Source organism: Rousettus aegyptiacus, unplaced genomic scaffold (assembly GCF_014176215.1).
Source record: "Rousettus aegyptiacus isolate mRouAeg1 unplaced genomic scaffold, mRouAeg1.p scaffold_m13_p_2, whole genome shotgun sequence".
Lineage (NCBI taxonomy): Eukaryota > Metazoa > Chordata > Mammalia > Chiroptera > Pteropodidae > Rousettus > Rousettus aegyptiacus.
In genome coordinates, this window is record NW_023416295.1 from 21,624,214 (window position 1) to 21,649,972 (window position 25,759).

Below are 25,759 nucleotides of genomic sequence, written 5' to 3' on the forward strand. Positions count from 1 at the left end.
AGGGCGAGTCCAGGCCCCTTCACAGGGGCTGCTGCGCCCACAGCTGCTGCGATCCACTTCGATCCACTTCGGTAAACTCTGAATGCAGGAGAAACTAATAGTTGAGAGAGAGCCCTGCGCGAAGTCGGCATTCCCCGCGGGGCAAGTGCACAAAGGGCTGGGCCGCTTTTTACTGATGGAAGGGAACCTATGGGTTTAAGACCCCCTTTCTGGGATGGAAGGAAAAGGTCTATTTATTAGTGAAAGATTTGGAAAACAAAGTTGGAGAGGATGAACAGAGGACAACAGTGCTAGGCCGGCACCCAGGCCTCCACACCAAACTCCACCGCCCCTCGTTATTTTCCTCAAATAGATTCGAAACTAAGTGAAGTTGATTCTCAGTTTATTGTCTTTTTTATCTACAGTTGAAGTCTTCAAAAGGTCAAGGCGGTTTTATCTCTTAAATAACATGTCAATCATATAAAACAGCTGAAACCAAAGTAGAGAAATACATACAATATAATACATTATTATCAATTATTAAATTTTTACACTAAAAGAGGCTATTATGATTTACAATACCATTTCTCTAGTTAAAATTAAACCTGTCAAAAGACATAATGTACATTTTTTTTACAAAACCAGCACAGAAGCATTAATAAAAATGCTCATGATTATAATTTTAATTTTTCTATAATACACCGCACCAGTTACAAAAACAACAAAAAAAGGCATCACACTAGATGCCTTGAATACTGCATACATCAGTATGTTAACACTTGAGGAATAATGAATGAATGGCCTGATCCGTCTTGCCACCAGGCTCATTCACAAGTCCCCACGCTACTACCTAACCAAACTTTCTACAGGTGGGTTGTTACTCCCCCTGGCAGTGTGATTCAAGTGTGCTATTAACGGGTAAAATGCCAAGAAGAAACTGATGCCACAAAACCCGCACAACCCTACTATTTACACTATCCAGTGAAAGCCAAAGCTGGAAAACCACTCACGGCTGCACCAAAGAAAAAGTTATAAGCCAGACAACTTTATAGAAAATTTTGAAAATCTATAAATTTAAAATAGTCAATAGAATACAAATGGGCTTGCAACAGCTTATTCCCCTTATTTGTCTTGGGCTTGGGTAAGAAAAAACTCATTTTTATTTTTAAATAAAGTTTTGATGGCATCAAAAAGCTTCACATTTATAAATAAGATTTTTATACAATGCAACATGTTCATAGAGTTTTCTTGTGCAACTATCAATTATTCTCGGGATTTACATTTTATTCTAAAGAAGAAAGTGTTAAGATTTCTTCCTTATTCTTAACTTGTTAGCATTAGCATTCTCCAGGCCGTGAAGGGGAAGTCAAGAGAGGTAAAGTCATTCAACGCTTAACACTGAGCAGCACAATATTTCAAACACCTTATATTTATGAGTGGCCTACACGAGAGCAGCAAGGCGCCTGGGACACAGTCCTACCATTCACAACAAATTAAATTTTATATTTCCCCTTCATTATGACGGTTTTAAAAGTATAGATTATCTTTACGAGGCAGCAAGTATTGTTTTAGATTGTATTATATTGGAATTATTTTAGCCACAAAATTTTCTAAGAGGCAGGAGTACTTTAAAAACATGGTTCTTCGAGTCATGGACAAGGAAAACAAAATAAGACACAATTATCATCAGGAGCTATTCTAATAGGGAATCCAAGCCATGTGCAGTATGAAGACTAAAAGAAAGAAAGAATCTGATTGCAGCCAGGTGGAGACACCTTCTACTGGAAGTGTCCTTGATTGGGGGTACAGGAAGTGGACAGGATAAATCACCAGACGTATTCTCACAGAAAAAATGAACAGAGACAAGACAGTGCTTCATGCAAAATGAGATGCAAATCCATTGCTCCTGGACACATAAGAAGTTAACCAAGTTTCACATATTTTTCACTCCTGCACAACTCCTTTCCTAGTCTTTGACATCAAAACTAAAATCACGTATTTGGGTTTTGTTTTTTTTTTTTTAATGGTTACCAACAGATCAGTTGTAAGTCCTTGATCACCTTGTTTCTAGTCCAAAACAAACGTTTCTAATAAGCACCATACACCAAACTAATGCTTTCATTCTCTAAAGCAAATTTGCTAAAACGTTCCTATTTCATGTGTTATAGTCTCTGTAATGGAACGTAGCCAGATTTCTCTTATTATGTGAAAGTTACAAGAGAAATGTGCTATTTTAGGAAGCCTGAAAACAATAGAACTCTTACAATTTTATAAATCCCCAAATCCCTGTCCTTGTTATGGAAAGAAGCCAAGAGGAAATATCGAGGGTTATATGTTATTATTACGTTTAGTACTTCCGATCACTTTTTTTTATAAACCACTCTATTACACAAGAAGTCCTTACTATTTTATCTTTTAACATTTCTCAATAGTCACAACTGGCCTAGAAAGTGGTACAGAAAATTAGAAAACAGGGATATCCACACTGGAAGATTCTTGATTTTATAGATATCACTTAAATTGCTGGTTATATTGGAAAATACACTTAACCTCGAAAAAATAAGCAAGTGCTTCCCTCTTACGAAATTTCTTGGATCGGGCTGAATTTATTTTTTAAAGTAAAAAAAAAAAAATCCTTCATTAATCATTCTCCTTTGGGGGATTTAGTCACTGTAGAGAGATTTACTACTGTTCCCCTGAAAATGGGGAGGAAAACCTAGAATAAAAGTATATGTAGGTAAGAGCAGTTTAACATACTAATTGCACAAAAGTTGTAAACAAGCTTTAAAAAGTCCAGAAAGAAAGGGTTAAAGTTAATGGCTATGGCCTCCTGTCATGCACAGAGAAGCAAAGACAGAACAGAACCAGAAAAACAAACATACTGGAAAACAGGGCAAGACACAGAACATGACAGGATCCCCAATTTAAGTTAAATTCCTCAGTAAAACAAAAACGAGATTCTGTCAGTATGTTTCACTGGCCATTAATAGAATAATTCAGAATTTTTTAAAGGTTTCAGAAATTCTGATAATAGGCAACATTAAATTGTTACATAAGAAATGAAAAAAAATCGCCAGCTCTACAAATGCTTTCTAAGTAAAGAATGTGTCAAATGTGATGACAAGAGTCACTATCTACGAAACACTGTTTTCTTAACAGGATTGTTAGCAAAAATGAGAACCTGTTTTTCACCCTATCTCATCTCTAACCATACATTTGACCTTAGCCCTTTGAAATGTGTCTATGTATTTTAGCTTAAGTAAAAAAATGTTCAAGCAACTTTCCAGCCTAGGCATAGACAATTTGTAGGTATCAAAACAAAAACAAAACAAAACGAAACAAAAATCAAAGTGCAAATTCATAGAGTTTTAACTCTTCAATTACAGATGGCCTGCAGAGCTGCAGAACTGAAAAACCTTGGCAGACAGTGGTGAATGTGATGAAGAAATAAAACGTGCAGTTTATTGTTGGTCCTTTGTTCCAGCTCCCTTTTCTTTATGGTCCATTTCAAAACAACTGCTTCTTTTCAGCAGTTGAGACCTAAGCCTGTCCAGTGGTCTGGTACCATCAGAAAGTATTTGTCCATTGCTTCACAAAATCTAGTCCTGTACAACTCTGGAGAGACCACAGTTGGCATTTTACCTACGATTATGAAAAAGAAAATAAAGCTGTTAGTTACATAAGAGATCAGGCAACTGACTTCAACAACTACGTTCTTTCATTTAAACTGCCATAAAGACACACGCAGCCCAGCAGCCTCAGAAAGGAGGTAGGGTGCTGTTCACCAAGCCACATGACCCCGATCAGGCATTCCGGAGAAAAGTTTCTATTTTAAAAGATTAGCTCTTGCCTAGAGTAGAGAGAGATATGAAAGCACAAAGGGGCTAGCAGTGTTCAGAGAACTTAAGACGATTTCAAGTGTTAATTACAGACAACCTCTCATTCAGAACCTCCAGCCTTTCTTTTTTAACTTTTCATTTTGAGAACCTCTGGCATTTTAACACAAATTTAAACCCAGTATTTCCCCACCTACGCAACTCCCTTTATTACTTGATCATTTTGGAAATGATAATATCAGATAACCACACATATTTTTAGAGTTTAAAACTATCCATTTTAAAATGTCAGATGATAAGGAAAATCTAAGAACAGTTTAGAAGGTAAAGAAAATGAAAATTCTACTCACCTTGTCCTCCTAAAATTCCTGTTGATTTCACAACCATCTCAAGCTTTTTGTCCCATGTAAATGTTCGAATGTAATCTGTTGCAGGGAACAATATTAGCAGTAAAGTTATGTTAGCAAATATAATCAGGTGACAAAGTAACCACCATTCCTTCTACAATAGTTAACATTTACTGAGTGCTGACAACATGCCAGGTGCTATCCTAAGGGTTTTTCTCCATATTAATTCATTTAATCCTTACAACCTCTTACACAGGGCTTCGTTTACAAGTGACTTCCTAATATAAATATATTCTTGGTGAAGATAATGAAAATGGAAATGAGGAAATAGAATAGCAGGTACTAGAATTTAAAAACTATTATTTTTGAGTTTTCCAATAAAAGTTGGTGAAAATATTCAAGAGGCTATCTCTAGAACAGGTTCAGTATGATCTTCAAATTTTACTCTGGTTTTGTTCATTAACTATAAGAAAGAAATGCTTATTGACTTACCTATAATTCCAACTACCAGCTCATTGCTGGTATCGTCTCGCCCAACCAGCAGAGAATAATCTATAATGAGGTGGCTAGCAAGGAAGTGGGAGTCGCTACGGATTGAGGCTCTCAGCACAGCTTTGGAATGAGAACGGATATACAGAGGGTTGTCTCGAACCATCTTTAAGAGATTTTCATCCAGCAGGACTACATCACAACTTTCTTTCCCAGTATCAGTTTTTACATTTCTATTCCTAAGTGAACCCTTCAAATCAAAAACCTAGCAGAAAGAAAATTCTCTGTCATTTATATTAGCCGCTACAAATAGGATGAATTAACGTAATTAGCAGAAAGGTTCCCTGTAGCCACTACCATTATATACACTTTTAAATTTAATTGAAAAACTTAATTATAATTTATATAACCTAACATAAGTCATTACATGCATGCATTATAATTGTATGATACTTTTAAAATACATAATGATATAATTGTATCAAATGAAATTAATGCCAAGTATTCAGTTACAGAAACATTTCAGGAATAACTGACCCATTTAATCAACTTCAAGAAATATTAACAAGTTACTCCAAAAATATATCACTGGATTATATAAAGCAGTTTAAAGAAACACATGCAGTCTTAGGAAACCTAAGAGTTTTGATTCCGAAACCCATGTAATTATTTATGGCAAAATAGAAGCAACAGTACAGCTCTAGGAATTTTGGGGTGGTAGTAAAAGCAACACACTCAGATCAGAGGACTTGGGTACTAGACCAGTGTGACCAGAAGTGGACTTGACAGACCACTGCTAGCTAGCTGTTTTTGGCTCACGGTGACATAAGGAGCTAGAACCAGAATATAAATCAATTTCATCCAGAGGCACACTGTTTAATTCAGCCAATGTTTTTCTCATAGCAAGACACTCTCAAAGAAGAAAGTGGTGCATTGAATTACATTCTAGTACAAGCTCCTTGTTCTAGACTGGAAAGGTCAAGGACCAGCACTTTGAAGAGTACTGTTCTAGAATGTAGACCAACCTAAGTTTTAGGAATATCTGTGTGATGTTGTAAAGTACTTAATTTCTCTGGGTTTTAATTTCTTCATGTTTAAAACTGAGATGATGGAAGTGGCTCTGCCTTCTAATTCTATAATTCTGTGTTTCTAAGATACTGGATATGTTAAATTTTAGGACCAGCCCACAATATTCTTTCCTATAGGGTTCAACTAGTCAAAAGTTAAATTTTCCCTAGGAATCAAAGTTTAATCTTCTGGCAAATAAGATGTTATTCTCTGAATCATGATATTCAGAAACATGAAGTACGAAGGGTTCCGGTAGCTAAATGCTTTGCATAGTCCAATATCCTTACCTGTGCCATCTTTCTCCCATAGAAAAGATTTTCCATGACAAGGAGATCTAACTTCTTCTCAGTGTTGTTCTGAGAGTTCTTATAACCAATTCTGTAAACTCCAAGAATTTTGGCTAAGGCAGTGGGCCGCTAATCAAGGAAAGAGGAATAAACTCTTATCAAAAAGATTATTTGTAATTTAATACCAATATCTGGATTATTCATGCAATAGCCAAATATGATTTTCTATTAACATGAACAGTCAGAGAACCTGGGAAAAAACGCAAGCCCATGAATCTCAGGAGCAAGTAAGGCAGGAATGCCAATAAATACATTAGATCTCAACATTCTCCCAAGTGATAATCTTTCACAACTGCTCCATTTGCAAATTTTATCATAACACAGAATTTCCCCAATAACATGCAATAAACCGTAAATGAAAAAAATAGTCCATGACTCCCTCATATGTTTACTGAAAGGGTCACTGCTCAATGACAACTAGGCAAACCTGGGCCAGTGACTCCTCTCTTTCTGCCTACCGGATCCATGCCCTCATTTCTCAACATGTTTCAAACATCTATCTCAGCAAAATTACAAATTGTTTAATATGCAGCTATTTTCATTCAGACTTAATGTTTTTTAATTGCCTTTTTTATATATACTAATTAAATGCAACTTGCTAGGGATCTCTTGGTTCCTCACTGGCAAAGGGAGGAAAAAGTCTGAAATCACTGCATTCCATCACACCTCAGTAGCATAACAGAAATCCAGTCATGTCCTGTTCATAACTTACCATGGAAAAAACTGCCATTAGGACTACCTCTTGGGCTGTGAAAAAGCCTAGCAAACTCTAACTATCGACCAAGGTTTGGGATTTCTACCTTTTGTTGAACAGCGTTTGTAATATAATTGAAGTAGTGTGGTGCAAAGTCGAGGAAAGACTGGACTTCCAGGCGAGGCATTTGCTTCAAAATGAATCTATCATCTGAAAGGCAGAAATTTCACGTGTTTATTCAATTACAGTATTTACTGAGGTAATCTATAATAAATCATTCCAAAAATCCAAAATGATCTGTTTGCTTCACATTTTTAAGGAACATTTTCTAATGTCACAGAGAAAAATCTGATCGGAACATAGTCCTCCGGTAATTCAATATTTAAAAGGGCTTCTATGGATTTACAGTCAAGAATCTCTACTTTTGACAGTAAGCACCACCCCTAAATTCACAGCTAGATGACCTATTTTTTAAAACTACGAAGTAAAATTTTATAAGCTCCTTTGTTAGTAGTCCAATAAGTAACCGTTATGAAAGTTCTTATCAAGTAACATCCTTCCTGCTGCATTATCTCAGAGGGCATGGGGAATGAAGCGTGAGGTACAAGTGGTACGGTCTTCTGTAAGCCTCACTGTTAGCAGCCTATTTTCAGGTTAAATATTTCTGTTTTTACCTTTCTCTCATCAGCTCTGAGATACCCTTTTGAGTTTTCTAGAAGTTCTCTGTTACTATTTACATCTGGAAAACTCAGGACTAAAGAACATTTAGTAAGAATTTGGTCAATGATTGTCCAATTTGGTCAATGATTGTCATATACATGCATATGCTTTTAAATATTTTATGATACAGCATAAAGCATAAATGTAAAAAGAAAAACAAAAATTTGTTTGCCAATTGACAGTATCCTACTACCTCAGTTCAAGTCATTTATAAATTATTTGAGGGAAAAAGATGGATACTACTTAATTAGCAAAAAATTAAAACAACAAACCTTCAGTTGCATAAAAGGCAGCTCCTGATTTGCCTCCACGGGCCTGCCAGGGTGACGAGTGGGAAAGGGAACGAATGAAATCTTCTTCACTGCTGCCCAAAATCACTTCCCGCATCTTATGAAACTCTCCCGCATAGTAGAGCCGACAGTAAAACTTCGCATTAGCGTCGGAAAATTCTATAAACAGAAGTGTTTAAGGGAAAAAAAGCTTTTATAAATTGGAAATACCTCTTTCCTCTTGCCCAATTCCCCACCCCCATCAAAGGCAATTATTTAGTTTTCTCCATGATAGCATTTTTCATGTTTAGTCTACTGTACCCCTGAATATTACAATTCTGTTAAAGTGATCTTTAGAGAGGGTTAGCGAGCATCTGATGACCACCCTTACAAATTTATAGAAAAATCAAACATATTAATATAAGACCCATTTCCAATTTTATACTAATTACTGTATTTTCATCATCGTATTTTTACATCTTAAATTTTATGGTATATATTATTCTGGATAAATTTTTGGTACCCACACAGATACACACAACTCTACATACTTTGTCAACACTCTGTGGCTCTAGAATACACAATAAGCAATTATTTAAACATTAGAAACTAAATAAAATTATAATTTATAAATTATAACTCAAATTTATAAATTAACTTTCTTTGAAATGAACAATATATATTTTATAAGCTAAATCTAGATTAAATAAAAGTTATGTCAGCACACACACTTAATGTTGTTCAAGAAGTAGGATATTTACCTAGTATAAAGTTAGAAGCCTCAAATAATAGTTTGCTCAATTATAGTCCCTGTCCCCGAACCAACAATATTTTATCTTATACTTACGAAGCTCCACGTGTGGATTTGTGAGTTGTTTCTTTTGTGTATCTCCTCCATCTGTTTCATCTAAAAGGTTTAATATCAGTAGTAAAGCCAAAGTTTTTAACAGCTATCACTCCATTTTGCCTGTTTTTCCCCTGATATAACATTAAAAACAAGTCAACTCGAATAGCTAGTCAAGTCACTCTTAAGCATTATGTATACAATTAAACTGTGTAAACTATTACAATAAAAATGTGTGTACCTTTTAAAAGATCAATTTTTAGATTAAAAAAGAGAATTTAGGTTAAAGAATAATTATTCTCATATTTAAGTGATTCCTATAATAGCAATATGCTACATCAGCTCTTCCATAAGAATTTCCATTGCTTCTTTATCAGAGTTTATGACCAGTTTTGCCCATAAGTAGAATAATGCTTCCCCTACACCACATACTAAGATATTTATATAATATAAAAAATACACTAGTGTCTACTTAAGAGCTTTTTTTTTTTTTTTTTATTTGACTGATCTGTCTGACAATCTACTGCCAGATCCACTCTAATTATTGCAGATCTGGAGCACTTTTTAATATCTAGAAGAACAAGTCATCCTCTAAGTTTCACATTTCAAAACTGTTTTTTCAAAGTACCGATGCCTTTCCAGAATCACAGGCCCAATGGCAGCCTATAGAATATTAAACAGATATCTTAATTATCAATGAAATTTTACCATGCAATTGGATTTTAAAATAAACTAATTCATGATCTAACCTAGGGGTTGCCAATATCATTCTGTAAAGGGCCAGATGTTAAGTTTCTTAATCTCAACTATTTGACTTGCCGACGTAACCTGAAAGCAGTCGGCCAGTCAGTAAATGGGTGGGCATGCCTGTGTCCCAATACACTCTCATTTACAAAAGCAAGATGGCAAAGTTTGGTCTAACCCACACTCAAACATAATCAGGTAGATATATTTTTTAAATACCAAAATGAAGGTGGACATCAACAGTCTCAACCTTACAGGGACCAGAAAAGAAGGGAAACATCTGGGGGTGTAGTGGAAGAAACACATTTGATATACATCGGGAGTTACATGGTGAGACAGATATTTTACATATGTGATGTCACTTAGTCCTCAGTAAACCTTGAAAGACATGTCTTTGCCAATTGACAGGTACGGAAACTAAGGATTTCTGATTCTACCACACAGTAAGTGATAGCAATGACATCTGAACCCAACTGGACTCTCCAAGTATCATGCTTTTTCCACTCTACCACGCTGAGACTTGAGAGGAGGGGGAAGGCCCTGGTTTTAGCAGTAATTATCTACTCAAGGCTATAAGGAACATAATTAAAATGAGTAAACCAAAGCCTAGAATAAGTACATCTGGTCTCCTTTAACACACCTGGAGGCTCAGTGCCTTGACTCTCTGTCCCCTCCTTGCCTGTCTGCCCAACCTGGTAGTAAGCACTGTCCGCTCCACGTAAGGTCTCCCTCTTCTGGGAAGAGAGGTCAGGGCTTTTCCCTGCTGCCCCGCGGAAGAAGGATAGCATTCCAGAAGCTTTCTTAGCTACAAATAAGAAGCAACATATTAAACTCAGGTCACTACATGTGGAAAAATTTAAAATTTTCAACTCATTCCATGTTAGCTGTAACCATTTTATAAGGGTAGGATTCTATATAAAACCTTTGAAAAATATCTTTCCAAGGCAGTCACGGTAACTTAAGCAACAAGAGTAAGTTTGGGCTGAATTTTTATAGTATTACAATACAATTAATTAAACTAATACAAAACAACATTACAAGCTATGAGAATTCAAAGTGAAAGGTAACGTATTTTTATTGTTCGTGTTTCTACATTTTAACACAGCAAAATATAAGATTTTGTTCTTAACATCTTCAGAAAGTAAATCATATAGAATGGCCAAAAATATTACTAAAGCTTGCTCTATACTTTTCTTAGTTTTGAGATTATATATGATCTAATGCTCTATGAGCTTAGTATATATAATTCTAATCTTGTACATTTACCATCAACAAAACCATATCAAATGTGAATCATAAAGTGCTCGTTTAGGGTGGCAGATATCATTATGGTCTCTACGCCCACCTTGATCCTTGCTAACGAAACTATTTTTTTGGAGGGGGACAGGGACAGCCGTGTGTACAGCCCCAGGGAAAACATCAGGATGTGTACAAGCCAAGCAGGACAGTGCTGCTCATCACTTTGTCAGTCTCCTTTGCAGGGGGGGGTGGCACTGAGACGGTCCTAACTGATGAGACTGAAAGGGGAAATTGCTGCTTTCTAATAAAAGGGAACAGCGGTAACTTATACCTCCCTTCTTGCTGCCTCAAATGTCGACATAAAGTAGAACATTTCCAACCATGAGTAAAACTTGAGAATCATAGAGAAACCCCTATATGTTGTCATGACGATGCTGAGCAGCTGAACCCCTGCCAGCAACTGCCCACTTGCAGACATTGTTATTTTAGAAGAATAAACTGTCATTTGCTTAAACCCCATTAGCCACGAGTTTCCTATTACTTGTAGTGAATACATTCCTAACTGACGAGACCAAAGTTGAAATCCCAGTTCTCCACTACCTGTCTAATTTGAGAAAATTGCTTAATCTAAGTCTAAACCATCTTTCTAAAATATTTAGGCTATGTCAAATAACCCTTATGTGGTTCCTGTGGGGATTAAAGGAAATGATGCATAAGGAGTTCTTTTCATGATCTCAGCAACACTGTAAAAACAGCAAAAAAAAGTTGCTGTTATATTTCCAAGGTTGTATACTTTAAACTGAAAGCCCGAGCTAAGAAGCCAGATCCTCCTTCTTTCTGCATAACTCTGAGTTTCTAGGAGTTCCAAATTCAATAAACTTAAGAATCAAAAAGAAGCAAAATATGTATAAAAGAGGATATTCAAAAAATTCTAAATCCATACTATATTTCAAAGACCAGAAGTAATAAATCCTTGTCGGGAAGTATTTCTTGTGTGTTTTCTTCTTCAAACTGCAATGACAAACAAAACTAATAATAACTACTTCTCCATTTGTAATCTTACCTAGTTGTGGTTCTGTTTCTGCTGTGCGGTTCATCTGTCCTCCACTGCTCTCAGGTAATCTAACAGGGCTGCTAATCTTTGGTCTGCTGTCTAAAGTACTAAAATGAAAAACAAAAGAAAAGTTGGTTTTATATTATTCAGACAGAAAACAGCAAGTACTCTGATTCCTTCATTAATCTATTTCCCACCTATCAAACCCACAATATCGTAAATCTGATTCATAATTTCTATAAATACAGATTAGAACATGGAAATCTTGAAATGTCTACTGGACTTAAAAAAAAAAAAAGCAAACTGTTTTAACTATAAATGTATATGGAGGAATATTATAAAAGCTTGTGCACAAGCTTTAGTGAAGTTGGAAAACCTATTTCAGTAAGAACCAAAATAATGAGCCTATGATAATTTCTGTTTCAATGTCTAGAATACTAAACATACTAAAAGAAATGGTTTTGGGGGGGGTTGGGTTTTTTGTTTTGTTTTAACTATTAGGACCTTTAATTATTATGGAAAATTCACAAATATTTTAAGTTATAAAGATAAACAGTAGCTTACTAATTGCACAAATTACTATTTTTTAGAGAGAATTTAAAATGTTGAAAGTTTAAATCTGTAATGTACATTGACTTCTATGGCAATTATCAGAAAACAGTATCCAAAGAAACAGTTGAAGGTCTTTTGCTATAGCTGAATTTTGCTCTATCAATTATTGGCTAAAATACAAGTGTGTATCCCAAAAACTTTCACACTGATAAAACTGAAGTATGAGCATTTAGAAAAATGACATAGCTAAGTTAAAGTGGATTCTGCTCAATCATGGATCACCTATTTGTTGGGAGTCCCTCTTCGGCACTGTTCCGCAGAGTTGCTTTGGACAATTCCTCCAAGGCATTTCGGTATTCTTTACAACTTAGGGTAGAAACAGATTGAAAAATGTTAAACATTACAGTCTCCTTTTAAAATAAATTATATACTTCCAAATTAGCTTTGTATTATAAAAACACAATCATTATAAGTATCCATTATTAAACAAGTACATTTAACAAAAGTTATCAAGTATCTGTCTCCAGAGAGAATACAATATACAACTCAACACACCAACCACTATCGATATCCTAAATGAAGATGGTGAAAGCCTACATACTAACATTTAGATGAAATACTTTAATTGTTTGAAAGCTGATTTACAAGTATGAAACTTCAGGGTTTAGTATAATAGAGAGGAAAGGAACTTGAGAACGCTTTACTGAAAATTTTTTTATGTTGCATCCACCAAAAAAAAAGTTCAACTCTTAAACTCGCAGCCTGGGAGCCCTAATTTAGATAAATCAGATGTTAGGAAACAAGAGAAGCATCTTTAGGTGTATTATTTTGCCAGGACATTAAAAAACGTTACCACAACCAGAATACTTGCTTTCTGATAGTACAAAATATATTGTTGATTTGGTTGACTCTTCTACCTTTCTTATTAGTGTAGTATGACTAAGAAATAAAGCGAGAAGCAAATACTAACTAGCTTGACAAAGGCCAAAAGGCAATGATAAAACATTTTTAATATGGAATCTTCTAAAGGAAAAAAAGTCATTATTCAAACAGTAAACTTTAAACTCCATAAATGCTGAGGCATATAAATCTATCTTGTTTACCCTCTATATATCTAATACCTCATATATCACACATTGTAGACATTCAAAATTTATTGAATAAGTGGACTCCTTGTAACCAATATATACAAAATCAAAATTTCAATGCCTTGCAACAGAAAAAAATTTTTTTAATTAAACATCATAGATTCTATTTAAACTAAGTTCTACCACTACCAACATGTCATTAAGATTTAAAAGCTTTGTTCTTTTTGACATATCTATTTCTAAAGAGGAATGCTTCTTTAGGATACATAACGGTGTATCCTAAACTTTACCTGCTATGTGTGAGAAGCAGAAAGGAAATGAAGAGTACAAAAAAAGATGTTCAGATAACATAGGGCAGATATGTTCGAAGCATTATGTCAATAAGTAAATCAAGGAAGGGATGCAGTGGATACATACTACACTACGGAGAATGGTTAAAGGATTAGTAAATAACTTGTCTAGTCAATTTAGTTATTAGGAGCTCGCTTAGGAATCACCCTATAATCATTTGGGTAAGGACTACAATTTGAGATACAAGAAAATAAGCTATCATACCTAGATTATATGTTTTTTGCCTATAATCATTTTTGCTCTATTTTATGTAACATCTCAACAATAAGGCAATTAAAAACTATACGTAAAATATAAAAATACAACCATAGGTGAAAAAGCCCCATGAATAATACCTGAGAGCAAAAGCAATGATGGAGCTGGGTTCCTTCTCACAGACTGCAATGGGCACCCGCTCATGTTCATACATCAAGTAGTGTTTATCTGGGTCACTGTTCAAAAATTTTAAGTACATAAATAAATAAGCACAAAATTAGCAAAAAAAAAAAAATCATATATACAACCATTAACACATTGCAAATAAATGCAATCTTAACAACATAGTATATAATTATAAGAATATAATTAAGCCAAAATGTATGCAGACTTGAACCTAACAGTCAAAGTTTTTAAAGGCAATTAAAAATTATCAGTTTTTGAAAATTATTAGTTTTCAAATCAGAGCATTCTGGAATAGTTACTCCAAACAAAGCTTTCCACACTAATAAGACTTTCAGCCAAATTCATCTCAAAAGTGACTTACAATGAACAGCAAAAGTGTAAAAGATTTTGTTCTACTGTAATTTTGAAAGTAAAGTCTTCTAGAAATTGTGGAAATGTACTACTAGCCCAATAAGAAATAACATAACACAACCGTTCTCCTAATATCACAAGGAAACTCAATGGTGTGACTCATTTTACCCCAAATCTTGGTCCGCCAATTTCCACCCTGAATCCCATAGGGAAGCATTCATTCATTTGAGTAACAGTTTATTTACTGAGCAAAACTATTACTAACCACCTAACGTGTGCAAGACATTAACAATACAATAGTGAAAAAAATAGTCATGGTAAAGTGTACAGTATAGTGAGATAAAAAAACAAAACAAATAATCCTCCAAATAAATACAATGCCTTCTGTGGTGAGTGTTGTGAGGGAATCATGAGAGCGTGTAACAAAGACACCTAATCTGGTTGGGGCAAGAAGCTGTACTTGAGTCTCTACTTGTCTCCTCCCCAAGACTGTGAGCTCCCGAGAGCAGTGATTTCTCCTTATTAATCTTTTTCCACATCCTGGGGTACCAGAGCTGGTGCTCAGTAAGTTTAAATATTGACTGAATAAATTAATACATATGTCAGATATGATCAAAGTCCTTATTAACAAACGTGGATACACCTGTACTAAAGTAATAAGAGCTGCACCTGCCAGCCAGACAGCAGAAGAAAAGCACTCCTATTGCCAGCCTATCTTTTTTCCCACTGTGAGCGAGCCCAGTACAAACAAGATCACATAAAAACTTGTATGAGTCATTGTAATTCATCACCACTGTTAGAAAAGTACCATGTCACAGTAAATTACTGGGTCAGCAATACCATCCTCATATACAATCAACAATTTGTTTTTAGGATTCTGAGATCAACAGGTACAGTAGTACATTTCAAATATATATAAATATAAAAACACTTGTTTTTAGAAACAGTAATCTTAAGCATTAAGCAACATCAGTTAATGTTTTTTTCATTCACTCATCTACTATATAACAATGATCACATGTTCTACAAATTACATTATACCAAAAGACATCTATTTTACTGTGATGACGTGTAATACAGAATTGAGAAATACTTATATATAGTTAAACATATTTAAATATGTAGAGAGTAAATCTATAGGGAGAGTTGTTTGTTTGTTTGTTTGTTTTTAATTTAGTAAAAAATAAAACCACCCAACAGCCACTGGCTTTTATAATACTTACAAAGGAAATGGAATAGGGTTATAGCTATTTCCTGGAAGCAAATTTGCAAAGATGGCTTTCATGGTTGATTTTTCCTTCACCTGGCTGTCTGTGGATCCCAACAAATGTCCATCAAACACATCTAAGAAGAAAAATATTCACTTATATGTTAGTCAATATTCAGGAAGAGTAAAAAACTATAAAGCTTTAACTTTATTTCTTTTCCTTTTTGGAACACAAATGTATGTACATTGTAATGATCAATTATGGTGTGAAATTTCTAATCTAGCGATAATGAATATTATAGGCTGAAACAAGAAGCAACAGTGAAGCATACCCAGCACTGACTCCAAGGGATTAATGTTTTTACACTTTAACAGTTCTGAAATTGAGATCATCCTACAATCAATGCAGCGGCCAGGCAGCAGCCATGATGGAATTACTGCCTGAGTATGTATGCATGCACTTAGTCACAGCTGTTCATGTTGTCACTTCAACTCAATTATGTGCACTGTGGCTATTACATATAAGTATAATTGCAATTAAGTTATATTTAAAGTCTGCACTATAATTAAGAAGTTACTACTTAAATAGAAAGCAAGAGAGAAGCAAGGCATAAATTTGCCATTAGTAAAACACATATTTGTTGTTGGAGAAATGGTTTCAATTTCTCCTGTTTTCTTATTGGTTATACTTTATGGGACTTAAGAAAGTAATATTCCTCAAAAAGTAGATGCAGCCAAATAACATTTTGTTACCGAGATACTTACATGAACAATAGTACAAATGAAGAAGTGATATGGTAAAAAAGCTATAAAAGAGCACTTTCAATAAGTATAAAATTTTTAAATTCTAGTGATTGGAAAACATTATGTCAAAGCATTCAGAGTGTTTTTCTCTTTTGGATGAAGTACAGTAAAACTGATAAACTGCACCTTCGGGAATGCTGGCTGTGTCTAGTTCAGTGGACCCTCCTGCCAACTGCTCAGACGTGACTTCAGGCGGAGCAGGCAGCTGGAGATGGGCAGAGCTGGTAGAGCTCTGACTGGACAAGGCTGTTAAGAAGCGGTCCTCTAAAGAAAAACAAATGAGTTGTTTAAAAACATTTAGTCCATTCCTACCTAACGGTAATGTTTTTAAAGTGCCACCGATATTTTTACTTCAATAAACCAAAGAATTTTAGCTTCCTAAAAATTACTGAGGCCATTTTAGTGCATATTTTAGTAATGGATATAAAAATCCAGGCAGGCTATATGACTTGACTACAATCAGACTGGATCTTAGTGACAGCATTATGACTGGTAACCAAGTCTGACTCCTATCCAACAACCTGTACTAGACCATACTGCCTACCTAAATATTAGTTCATTCAATTTAATAGGGAATTATATTATGACACTATTAGGAAAAAATCACATGCTTATTCTAAGGGGGAACATTCATTTAATTATAATAGAAAAATGCCAAGAACTATGAGTTAGTTGAGCTCTTATTCTACAAAGATGGTCTCAGTCAATTTCCCCACAAACTTTCTAGGATGTCACCAAATTATTCAAGAAATATTGTGAAAAATAGCCTAAGTCTAGAAAAGATTTTAGTGACATAACAATATAAAACTTTGTAAGATTTTTGCAGTGAAATCTGGGAGTTGACTTTGTAAAAAGCAAAAGAGAAATTCAACCTCCTTTTTTCTGTTTGTTCTTCTCCTATCAGTGGCCTTCTCTATTTAGTTATATCTTAGGATCCTAAATTTTCTTCTTGCAATATACTTTATGATAACTCTAAACTAACAGTGCTACAAATGCTCTACAGGAAAGGAAACAAAGTCTATGAACAACTGCATCAGAAAAAAAAATTCTCAATATTAGCAGTTAAAAACAATTACTAGACTAAGAAACTCTTTAAATACAATGGCAGGTGATCATTAGACCTAAAGACTCACCTTTTTCTCCATTTGGAAGTCCTGGAGAAATATTCCGTGGAGATGCATCCACTGCACTTATCTGTGGAGAAGAAAATACTTTGTTCTTAAGGGAACGTTAAAATCACATTTAAAAAAATTTTTAGCCAAATGAATCTTAAATGTTTTGGTCTCAGGACTCCTTCAATCTCAAGAATCATTAGGACATTCAGATGGCTTTTATATGGGTTATCTTTTCCAATTTTTACCTTACTAGAAATTTATCAATTCACTTAAAAATAACAATAAACCATTATACGTTAAGATAAATATCTTTTTAAAACACAGCTATTTTCCAAAAAATAATTGGTAATAGAGTGGCATTATTTTACACTTTTACAAATACTTTAATGTCTAGCTTAATAGAAGACAGTGAGGTTCATCTCTGGCTTCTGCATTTAACCTATTGAGTTATATTATTATGATTTAAGTATATAAAAAATACCTAACTTCACGCCAGCACACAGTTGAAAAAGAGAAATCTTGTAGAGCCCCTGAGAGGGTCTTGGGTCCCTAGGGGTCCTTGAACCACACTTTCAGAATATTGCACTAAACAGGAGTTCACTTCTTAGTATTAAAGCAACTAGGAACTACTTATGATTATCCATTAAACCTAGTAATCTTTTATTATCCACTGGACTTTCTCAAATCCCATTATCCACAGATAAGACATATTTAGAATGACTATAATCTGTGCACAATTCGATTACAAAGTAATTTCTTAGACTGCTGCTTAGAATGTTTTTAGATTTGCTCACTACACCAGAGAGACCTTCCTGGCCACTCTATATAAAATAACCAACCACCACCCATTCCTTCCACAATATGCTCCATCTCCCTCATTTTTTTCTTTACAGCTTTTTTTCCATCTGTTTTGAAAATGTTTATTGGTTCATCCGTTTATTTTCAGTCTTCTCATTAGACAAATGTTCAATGGGGGCAGTGACAATGGCCTTTGTTCACAAATGTATGCCTTGAACCTAGAACAGTGTCCAAAAGCACACAAGAACTATTTATAAAATGAATAAATATAAAGGCAGAGCTACAGATTTTCAAGTCAACTTTCAACCATTCAAAAAGATTATCATTTATTGAATAATTTTATATTTTAAATTCTGTGTCTACATATATATTATAGTTAAAGGTCTTACATCACTAGCTTTGCAGTTTCTTTAGTGGGCAAATAGGAAGACCATTAGCAGTCTGTGCTAGCCCTAGACTACTTTGCAAATACTAATATACAAATCATCTTCAATAATCTTTATTCTTCCCCTCACCTCAACTTTAAGGAGAAGTGATTCCTACAGTTATTTATGAGACAAAAATGAAGAATTCATTTATCTATTACTAAATAACATAAAGATGTAAAGCACTTGGATCCATTATTTCATGAAAAGGTTTTTCTATAGATATTATACACTTGTACAAAAAGATATGTATTTAAGGTCCCAAATCAGTTAACCTGAAAGGAGTGAGGATTATCCAGGTAGGCCTGGCTTAATCATGTGTCCCCTAAATCCATGTTTAGAGGTCAGACGCAGAAAAATTCCAAGATTTAAAGCATGAGAGATTTGAAGCACGGGGCTTTGAAGATGGAAGGGGCTACATGACAAGGAAAGCAAGCAGCCCCCAGGAGCTGAGAATCATCGTGGTTGACTAACAACAACAAAAGGGGATCCTCAGTCTTATAACCTCCAGGAACCGAATTCTGCCAACAACCTGGATAAGTCTGGAAGGGGACCCTGAGCCTCAGGTAAGATAACAGCCCTGGCTGAAACTTTCACTTTAGCTGTGAGAAAGAACAAAGAACGCGGCCACACTGTACCAGACCAATGACCCATTGTGAGATAATACATTTGTGTTTTAGGCCATAAAGTCTGTGGTAATTAGTTAAGCAACAAGAGAAAACTAACACAGTTAGGAAAGGCTAATTAAATCAATGTGTAGAACTAACCCGGACCCCTTAAGAAAAGCTTCTCACTTAAACACAGAGATAAAGAACACCCAAAAGTGAAAGCAAAATATATCAGGACTCTATTATAAACTCAAAATATCCACAATTTCTTTATAGCACCTATTGCCACTGTGATACTATCCTCATTAATGTCGGTAGCTAGCAGGTTTTAATAAATGTTTCTAATAAAGGAATTATAACATTTTATTTCGGGCTAAGATAAAAAATTAATCTAGGTCATGTTTCCTTGAAACCTCACAACTTTAAAATAAAAAACCCTATTTTATATTATTAATAAAGTGTGTATTAAACTATCACTTATAAATATCATAATGGAAATTAATTATAATATTTATATCATTGAAGGTTCAGAGCAAGACTACATTTTATTACCTTGCTTTCTTCCCCTTGTCTCAGTCTTCCAGGACTTGGAGGAACTGAAGGCCTCTTTCTACCCTTTTCCTGCTGGAAAAGGTCCTGCAACCTACAGTTAAAGGAAAAAAAGAAAACAAACAAACAAAAGAATATGGTTTTATTTCTATATACCAAATGACACTTACAAATTTTCTCCTTACAGCTCTGAAACCACAATAATAACAATTTCCTAATATTCAGATTGCATTTTGATTACAATAGATTCTCAAGTTGTACATAACTAAGTTTTTGTCTTATTTCTATTCAATGAATGTGCTCGCTTCGGCAGCATGTAATCTAATCAATGAATCAAGAGCTGTTACTGATATGACTATAGTTATAAAAGAGCAGCAAGTTACTATAAGAGACAGCATAACATAACTTCAAGAACACTTTAAAGATGGATATACCTATGCTCAAAGCCAAGTTCTGACAATGAACAGCTTTATAACTTGAGCGAATTCCTTAGTCTCTTAGAGCCATAGCTTGTTTCTCTGAAATGGAAATAGTATATACATTTTGGACTCATTAAGATCAAATGAAAAAGTGAATGTCTACCATACCTTACACTTGTTAGAATGACTATTATCAAAAACAAAAAACAAAAAACAAAAAAAAAAAAACAAGAAATAACACGTGCTGGAGAGGACATGGAGAAAAAGAACCCTTATACAATGCTGGAGGGATTGTAAACTGGTACAGCCACTTATGGAGATCAGCATGAAGTTTCCTCAAAAAATTAAGAATAAAGCTACCATAGGACCCAACAATCCCTCTACTGGGTATCTAACCAAAAAATTTGAAAACATTTATTCGTAATGAATGATATATGTACCCACTTCTATGTTCATTTCAACATTCTTCATGATAGCCAACACACGGAAACAACCTAAGTGTCTATCAATGGATGATTGGATAAAGACGATATGGTACATATATTCAATGGAATACTTACTACTCAGCTATAAGAAAAGATGAAATATTACCATTTGCAACAACATGGATGGATCTTGAGATTATTGTACTAAGTGAAATGTCAGATGGAAAAGGACCAAAACCATATTATTTCATTCACATGTGGGATATAAAACAGAAAGCAACTAACAAACTCAGCCACAGACAACAGTAGGGTGGTTACCAGAGAAGAAGAGGGGAGGGAGAGTAAAGAGGGAAAAGGGGGTCAAATATATGATGACAGAAAATGACCAGACTTTGGGTGGTAAGCACATAATGCAATATACAGGTGAAGTATTGCAGAACTGTACACCTGAAACTTATGTTACTAACCAATGTTACTCCAGTGAATTTAATTTTTTAAAAAAGAGTAGATGTCCGTTTAGTGTCTTTCTTATTTCTTATTTAGTGCCTAGCATAATCCAAGTGCTCTATGAATAAATGTTATAATAATTTAATCAAACATTTATGTAAGCATTAAAGGGAAATACTTCCCAAAATAAATATTTAAATAAAGGTATAGGATACACAATAATTCAGATATATTAGATTCAATAAGCAAACACACTTAGGTATTTGAAACAGTATTGAAGGCTGTTCTCATCTTTGTTTTTTTATCTTCACAAACTATCTGAAGATTAGCATATATATTTTAAAGATATAGGGGTGGTAGTGGTGATAGAAAATACAAGCTTCTGCAACTTGAGAGTAAAATAAAAATCTACAATTAAGAAAGACATTTAAATTACGAGCATCATGGCAGACCAAATTTTGCAATCATATTAAATAAACACCAGACTGCAAAGTCATACCTGTTATTCCAGGCTTGCAGGACTTCACAGAGGCTTTGTTTCTTGGCAATGAGTGACTCGAAGACTGACTGTAGTTGCTGAGGGGCATCTACAGAGGAAGACATTAGCCTTGCCTGCATCTTTTCAATCCAGTTCTTGAACTCACCTTCTTCCATCTACAAGAAACAGAAACAATTCCAGCCATCTGAGACATATCTCAGAAGAAACTTCCAATGAGTTAATAGTTCACTTTTGGGTTTCGGTCAAAGGAATAAACTACCTCTTTTTGTGCAAAGATGTCTTCCATTTTTTCCTCTCTTGTTTTGCTAAATGTATCAGTCTTCAAAGATGCGAGTCTTTCATCAATAGCAAGATATACCTGTGAAACTCTTAGCAATATAAAGAGTATTAAAGTTTAAAAAAGTAGAATCAAATTTTCTAATCTCATGTAAATGGAAAAAAGATGTCATACACGAAACTTTATGTTTTATCTAATTAAGAATCATATATCATTTTGCAGAATGAAAAAGAGCTGTAAGGATGTACATCGAAATTTTAACATCTGTTTTGTCTGAGGGTTTGTCTTCTTTTTTAATACTTTTATGTGTTGTCTACATTTTAACTTTTTGACATCCAGCATATATAACATACAATTAGAAAAATGCAGTTACTTACAATTTAAAGAAAGCTAAATGAATAAACCTGGTATTTATCATAGCTATAGATTACAGTACCAAACAAAAAAAAATGATCAAAGAAACTAAAACTTACTTCTGAAAGAAGTCCTTTAGATCCTGCAGAAGGGACACTTTTAACGGGGCCTGACGTTTAATGAATACTTTGGGGAGTGGAACACACACTTCCAGGAGCCGAATGGGAGAATAACTGAGAGAAGAAAATACAAGTCAGAGTAGAAAAGTGAAAAATACTTTGATATTTTGAATGAACTTATATCATGATAGTCAACTAAATCCTATTCATAAGAAGTAATTAAGTTTCTATAAAATGGTGTTTTTAAACAATTGTAAAAATATTGAAGATAACTTTTTTCAACCATCATAAATATTCTCCCCAATATGGAATAATTTTGTTTGTTCATTTTTCCACTGCACTGTGATATCGTCATTTATCCCCCAAGACTATCCTCAGATGCTTTAAATACAAAAAAGACTAGAGGTATAAACCTCTACAAACAGAGAGGGACTCTTTCCTAGGATTAGCTTAGACATAGGTATTCTGCACCTTCCTGGCTCCTGAGGATTCTTCAGGAGCCTTTCTCGACTTCCTACCTGAGGGTTTATGTAGTCTTAGTAATGCTATACCCCGCCTGTACTGTGGGGTCATGGTTAAAAGCTCCTGCTTAAAAAAGGAAATAAGAGTCCAATTACAAATATTTCCTGAAGCCCTGTCAAGTGATATTTGAAGCACTGAGGATACAGCACTAACAAGGCCCAAAATTCCTGCCCTTAGGATTCAGAAATAAGATTTGAGTAACAAACCAGACAAAAACAAAGCTTAGGGAGGGAAGTAGGGAACGCTAGGGGTGACAGGGAGTCAGCACAGGTGAAATTTGAACAAAGACATGCAGGAAGTAAGGAAAAGCAAGCAGATATCTGCGGAGCAGGCAGCTCTGAGGAGCATGAGCAAGTACAAGGCAACCGGGCAGGAGCCTGCCTGAAATAACCAGGGCCCAGCCAAGACACCAGTTAGTCTGCAGCAGGGTGAGCTGGGGAGAGTAGCAGGTAAGAACAGAGAGGCCCTAGGCAGCCAGAGCCCTTAGGAGCTTACCAGCCAGGCCCATAAGTGGACTCTGGCTTTCACTCAGGGTGAAACAGACACCTATTAGAAGATGTGCGCTGAGCTGATTTTTTATTTAATAGGGTCATTCTGACTGCTGTGTTGAGAAGAGGCTATAGGTGTCAAGGCCAAAGGCAAACTGGTTGAGGCTACCGCAATAATCTAGTGAAAAAACCAGGCTCAGTCCAGAGTGGTAGTGGTGGAGATGGTGAGAAGTGTTCAGATTCTGGATATATTTTGAAGGCAGAACGTGAAGGCTTTCTCAAATCATTTACTACGACAGTGTAACGAACCATCTCTGAACCAGTGATTTTAGCTCTATCCAGAATATCTGACTATTCTTATGCCAGTTAATGTCTTAGCAAAAACTGTGACAAACTCTTAGATGCAATAACACACAAAGGTTAAGAGTAATACCTGTAGCAGCAGATCTACTAGTTCATATCATGACTCTGTCATTTGCTAGTTCTATAAGTGAGCTATAAGCTATATAAGTAAGTGAGGGTAATAATAGTAGCTATTTCTCAGGGTAAGGATTAAATAATAACATTGAAAGCTCTTCACCCAATGTATGGCCCTTTCCATTTGCAAAGGCAGAGGTGGGGAACAATACACACCACAAATTAATTCAATCTAGTAATAGAGGAAATGTCACAAAGCCTTCCAGGGAGTATGCGATTATGTACAAATGCTCTGACTTCTCACCTGAAAGATGCCACCATCTGGTTATAGGAGAAATACTGGTGATAATCATGGTGGATGGAGTGACCACATGGCTCGGCATTGGCTCTACGAGTGTACTGGTGCCCATAAAACCTAAGTTCAAGGTACTTTGCAAATGACATGGACCAGGATTCATTGGAAAGAGCAACAACTGGTGTTACCTGAAAGTCAGCATAAATCGTTCATTATATTATCACATATTACAAATCTCTTTTTTAAAAAGTAATATATTTCCTTTTCTAATACAAATTTAATATCGTCTGATGGCTAAAAACTGGAAAAAGAAAGGTTGAAAGGCGGGTGGAGTTAGAGATGGCTGGGGACAGCAGTATCACCAGTAATACCACCACCGTCAATATGCTAATATATTTATTTTCTTTCTACATGCACAGAAAGTATATTTATACATCAAAACTCTTTCCTGTAACTAGTTTTAAAGCCACTTTTTTTAAATTAGCAATAGATCATAAATAAATTCCCACATAAAACACTCTGTACCACTTGATTTTTAATGGCTGCAGAGTATCCCATTATATGGAACTATTTAACCAATCCCTACTGATATGCATTTAAGTCATTCTAAGTTTTCCTTTATTTTGATGATGCTATGATAAACTTCCTTATAAGTAGATACTTACAAATGTCCATAATTACATTCTTAGAATAAATTAATAAAAGTGGGGATTGGTAGGTCAAAGAGCATGAACACTTACATCATCTTTCACTCTTTTTGTCACACTGTCTTCCAAAACAGGTGTGTTGGTTTACACAATCTCCAACAGTATCAGAATACTAGTTCCCCTACTTTCTTACTAATCTCAGGAATTATAAATCTTGGAAATGTGATTTCAAAGAGTAAAAGATTTCAAAGAAAAAAAATAAAAACACACTCGCTGGTTTTATTTATATTTCTTTAACTACTAAAAATAAAATTTATTTATATAAATCTACTGGCCATTTGTATTAACTTGCTTTGTCATGCATGCCTTTTGCCCATTATTCCATTATCATGGCTTACAGAAATTGAATATTAAGTATATTAATGTTTGGTCACATATGTTATAACTTTTTTTGACACATAAAAGTTTTCCATTTTGGTGTGACAAGCACTGTTTACCTTTTCCTTTCTAACATAAACCCAAAGGCAGAAGTTTCTGTTCTAAAATAAAGTGCATATGCCAAAGTATACAAGACATAAAGATCAAATTTGTTATTCATTTAGTTCACTGGTCAATCTACAAAAGTTCATATATTCTACAACAAAATATTACCAGCGGTCTAACAGAAACTAAAAGTCTGTAAGAACAAGTAAAACTGAGAAACATTTCTTGATACAAGAAAGATTTCATAGCTATATATTTGATACTGCAGAAGGAACTAACTTTGATTTTGCCCTCCTCAACTGATATCGATATAACTCGCACTATTTTTTACCTGTAATTAATTCCCATATGTGCCTTCCAAAAGTACACTCCAAAATAAGCCAATAAAAATGCCAATGAAGTTAAATTTGGCACATGCTCACTGCAAACAATTTGGATAAAAAGCATATATTAAACACGTAATATTGGCACCGAATACTTCTTCTGGAGTTACAAAAGAAAAGCAACA

At 34.7% G+C, this 25,759-nt stretch overlaps 1 protein-coding gene across 8 annotated transcripts in view; it reads right to left on the reverse strand.

Moving 5' to 3' along the window:
• Positions 1 to 365: 365 nt before the first annotated feature.
• PIKFYVE (phosphoinositide kinase, FYVE-type zinc finger containing) overlaps positions 366 to 25,759 on the reverse strand; it is a 70,387-nt gene continuing 44,993 nt past the window's right edge. For 3 of the 8 annotated variants that reach the window (XM_016135013.2, XM_016135017.2, XM_016135011.2), the window contains 19 exons: positions 24,131 to 24,309; positions 22,400 to 22,513; positions 21,909 to 22,017; positions 21,650 to 21,804; positions 19,863 to 19,953; positions 17,498 to 17,558; positions 16,491 to 16,628; positions 15,577 to 15,697; positions 13,957 to 14,052; positions 12,465 to 12,548; positions 11,640 to 11,737; positions 9,978 to 10,142; positions 8,597 to 8,656; positions 7,753 to 7,929; positions 6,867 to 6,970; positions 6,007 to 6,135; positions 4,655 to 4,916; positions 4,166 to 4,240; positions 366 to 3,621 (listed from right to left, as the gene is read on the reverse strand). In XM_016135013.2, coding sequence (XP_015990499.2) covers positions 3,506 to 3,621; positions 4,166 to 4,240; positions 4,655 to 4,916; positions 6,007 to 6,135; positions 6,867 to 6,970; positions 7,753 to 7,929; positions 8,597 to 8,656; positions 9,978 to 10,142; positions 11,640 to 11,737; positions 12,465 to 12,548; positions 13,957 to 14,052; positions 15,577 to 15,697; positions 16,491 to 16,628; positions 17,498 to 17,558; positions 19,863 to 19,953; positions 21,650 to 21,804; positions 21,909 to 22,017; positions 22,400 to 22,513; positions 24,131 to 24,309 — 2,334 coding nt within the window. In that variant the 3' untranslated portion in view covers positions 366 to 3,505. Of the gene's footprint in view, positions 3,622 to 4,165; positions 4,241 to 4,654; positions 4,917 to 6,006; positions 6,136 to 6,866; positions 6,971 to 7,752; positions 7,930 to 8,596; positions 8,728 to 9,977; positions 10,143 to 11,639; positions 11,738 to 12,464; positions 12,549 to 13,956; positions 14,053 to 15,576; positions 15,698 to 16,490; positions 16,629 to 17,497; positions 17,559 to 19,862; positions 19,954 to 21,649; positions 21,805 to 21,908; positions 22,018 to 22,399; positions 22,514 to 24,130; positions 24,310 to 25,759 lie in introns of those variants that run through there. The other 5 variants (XM_016135010.2, XM_016135012.2, XM_016135018.2 and 2 more) reach the window with 3 other exon arrangements.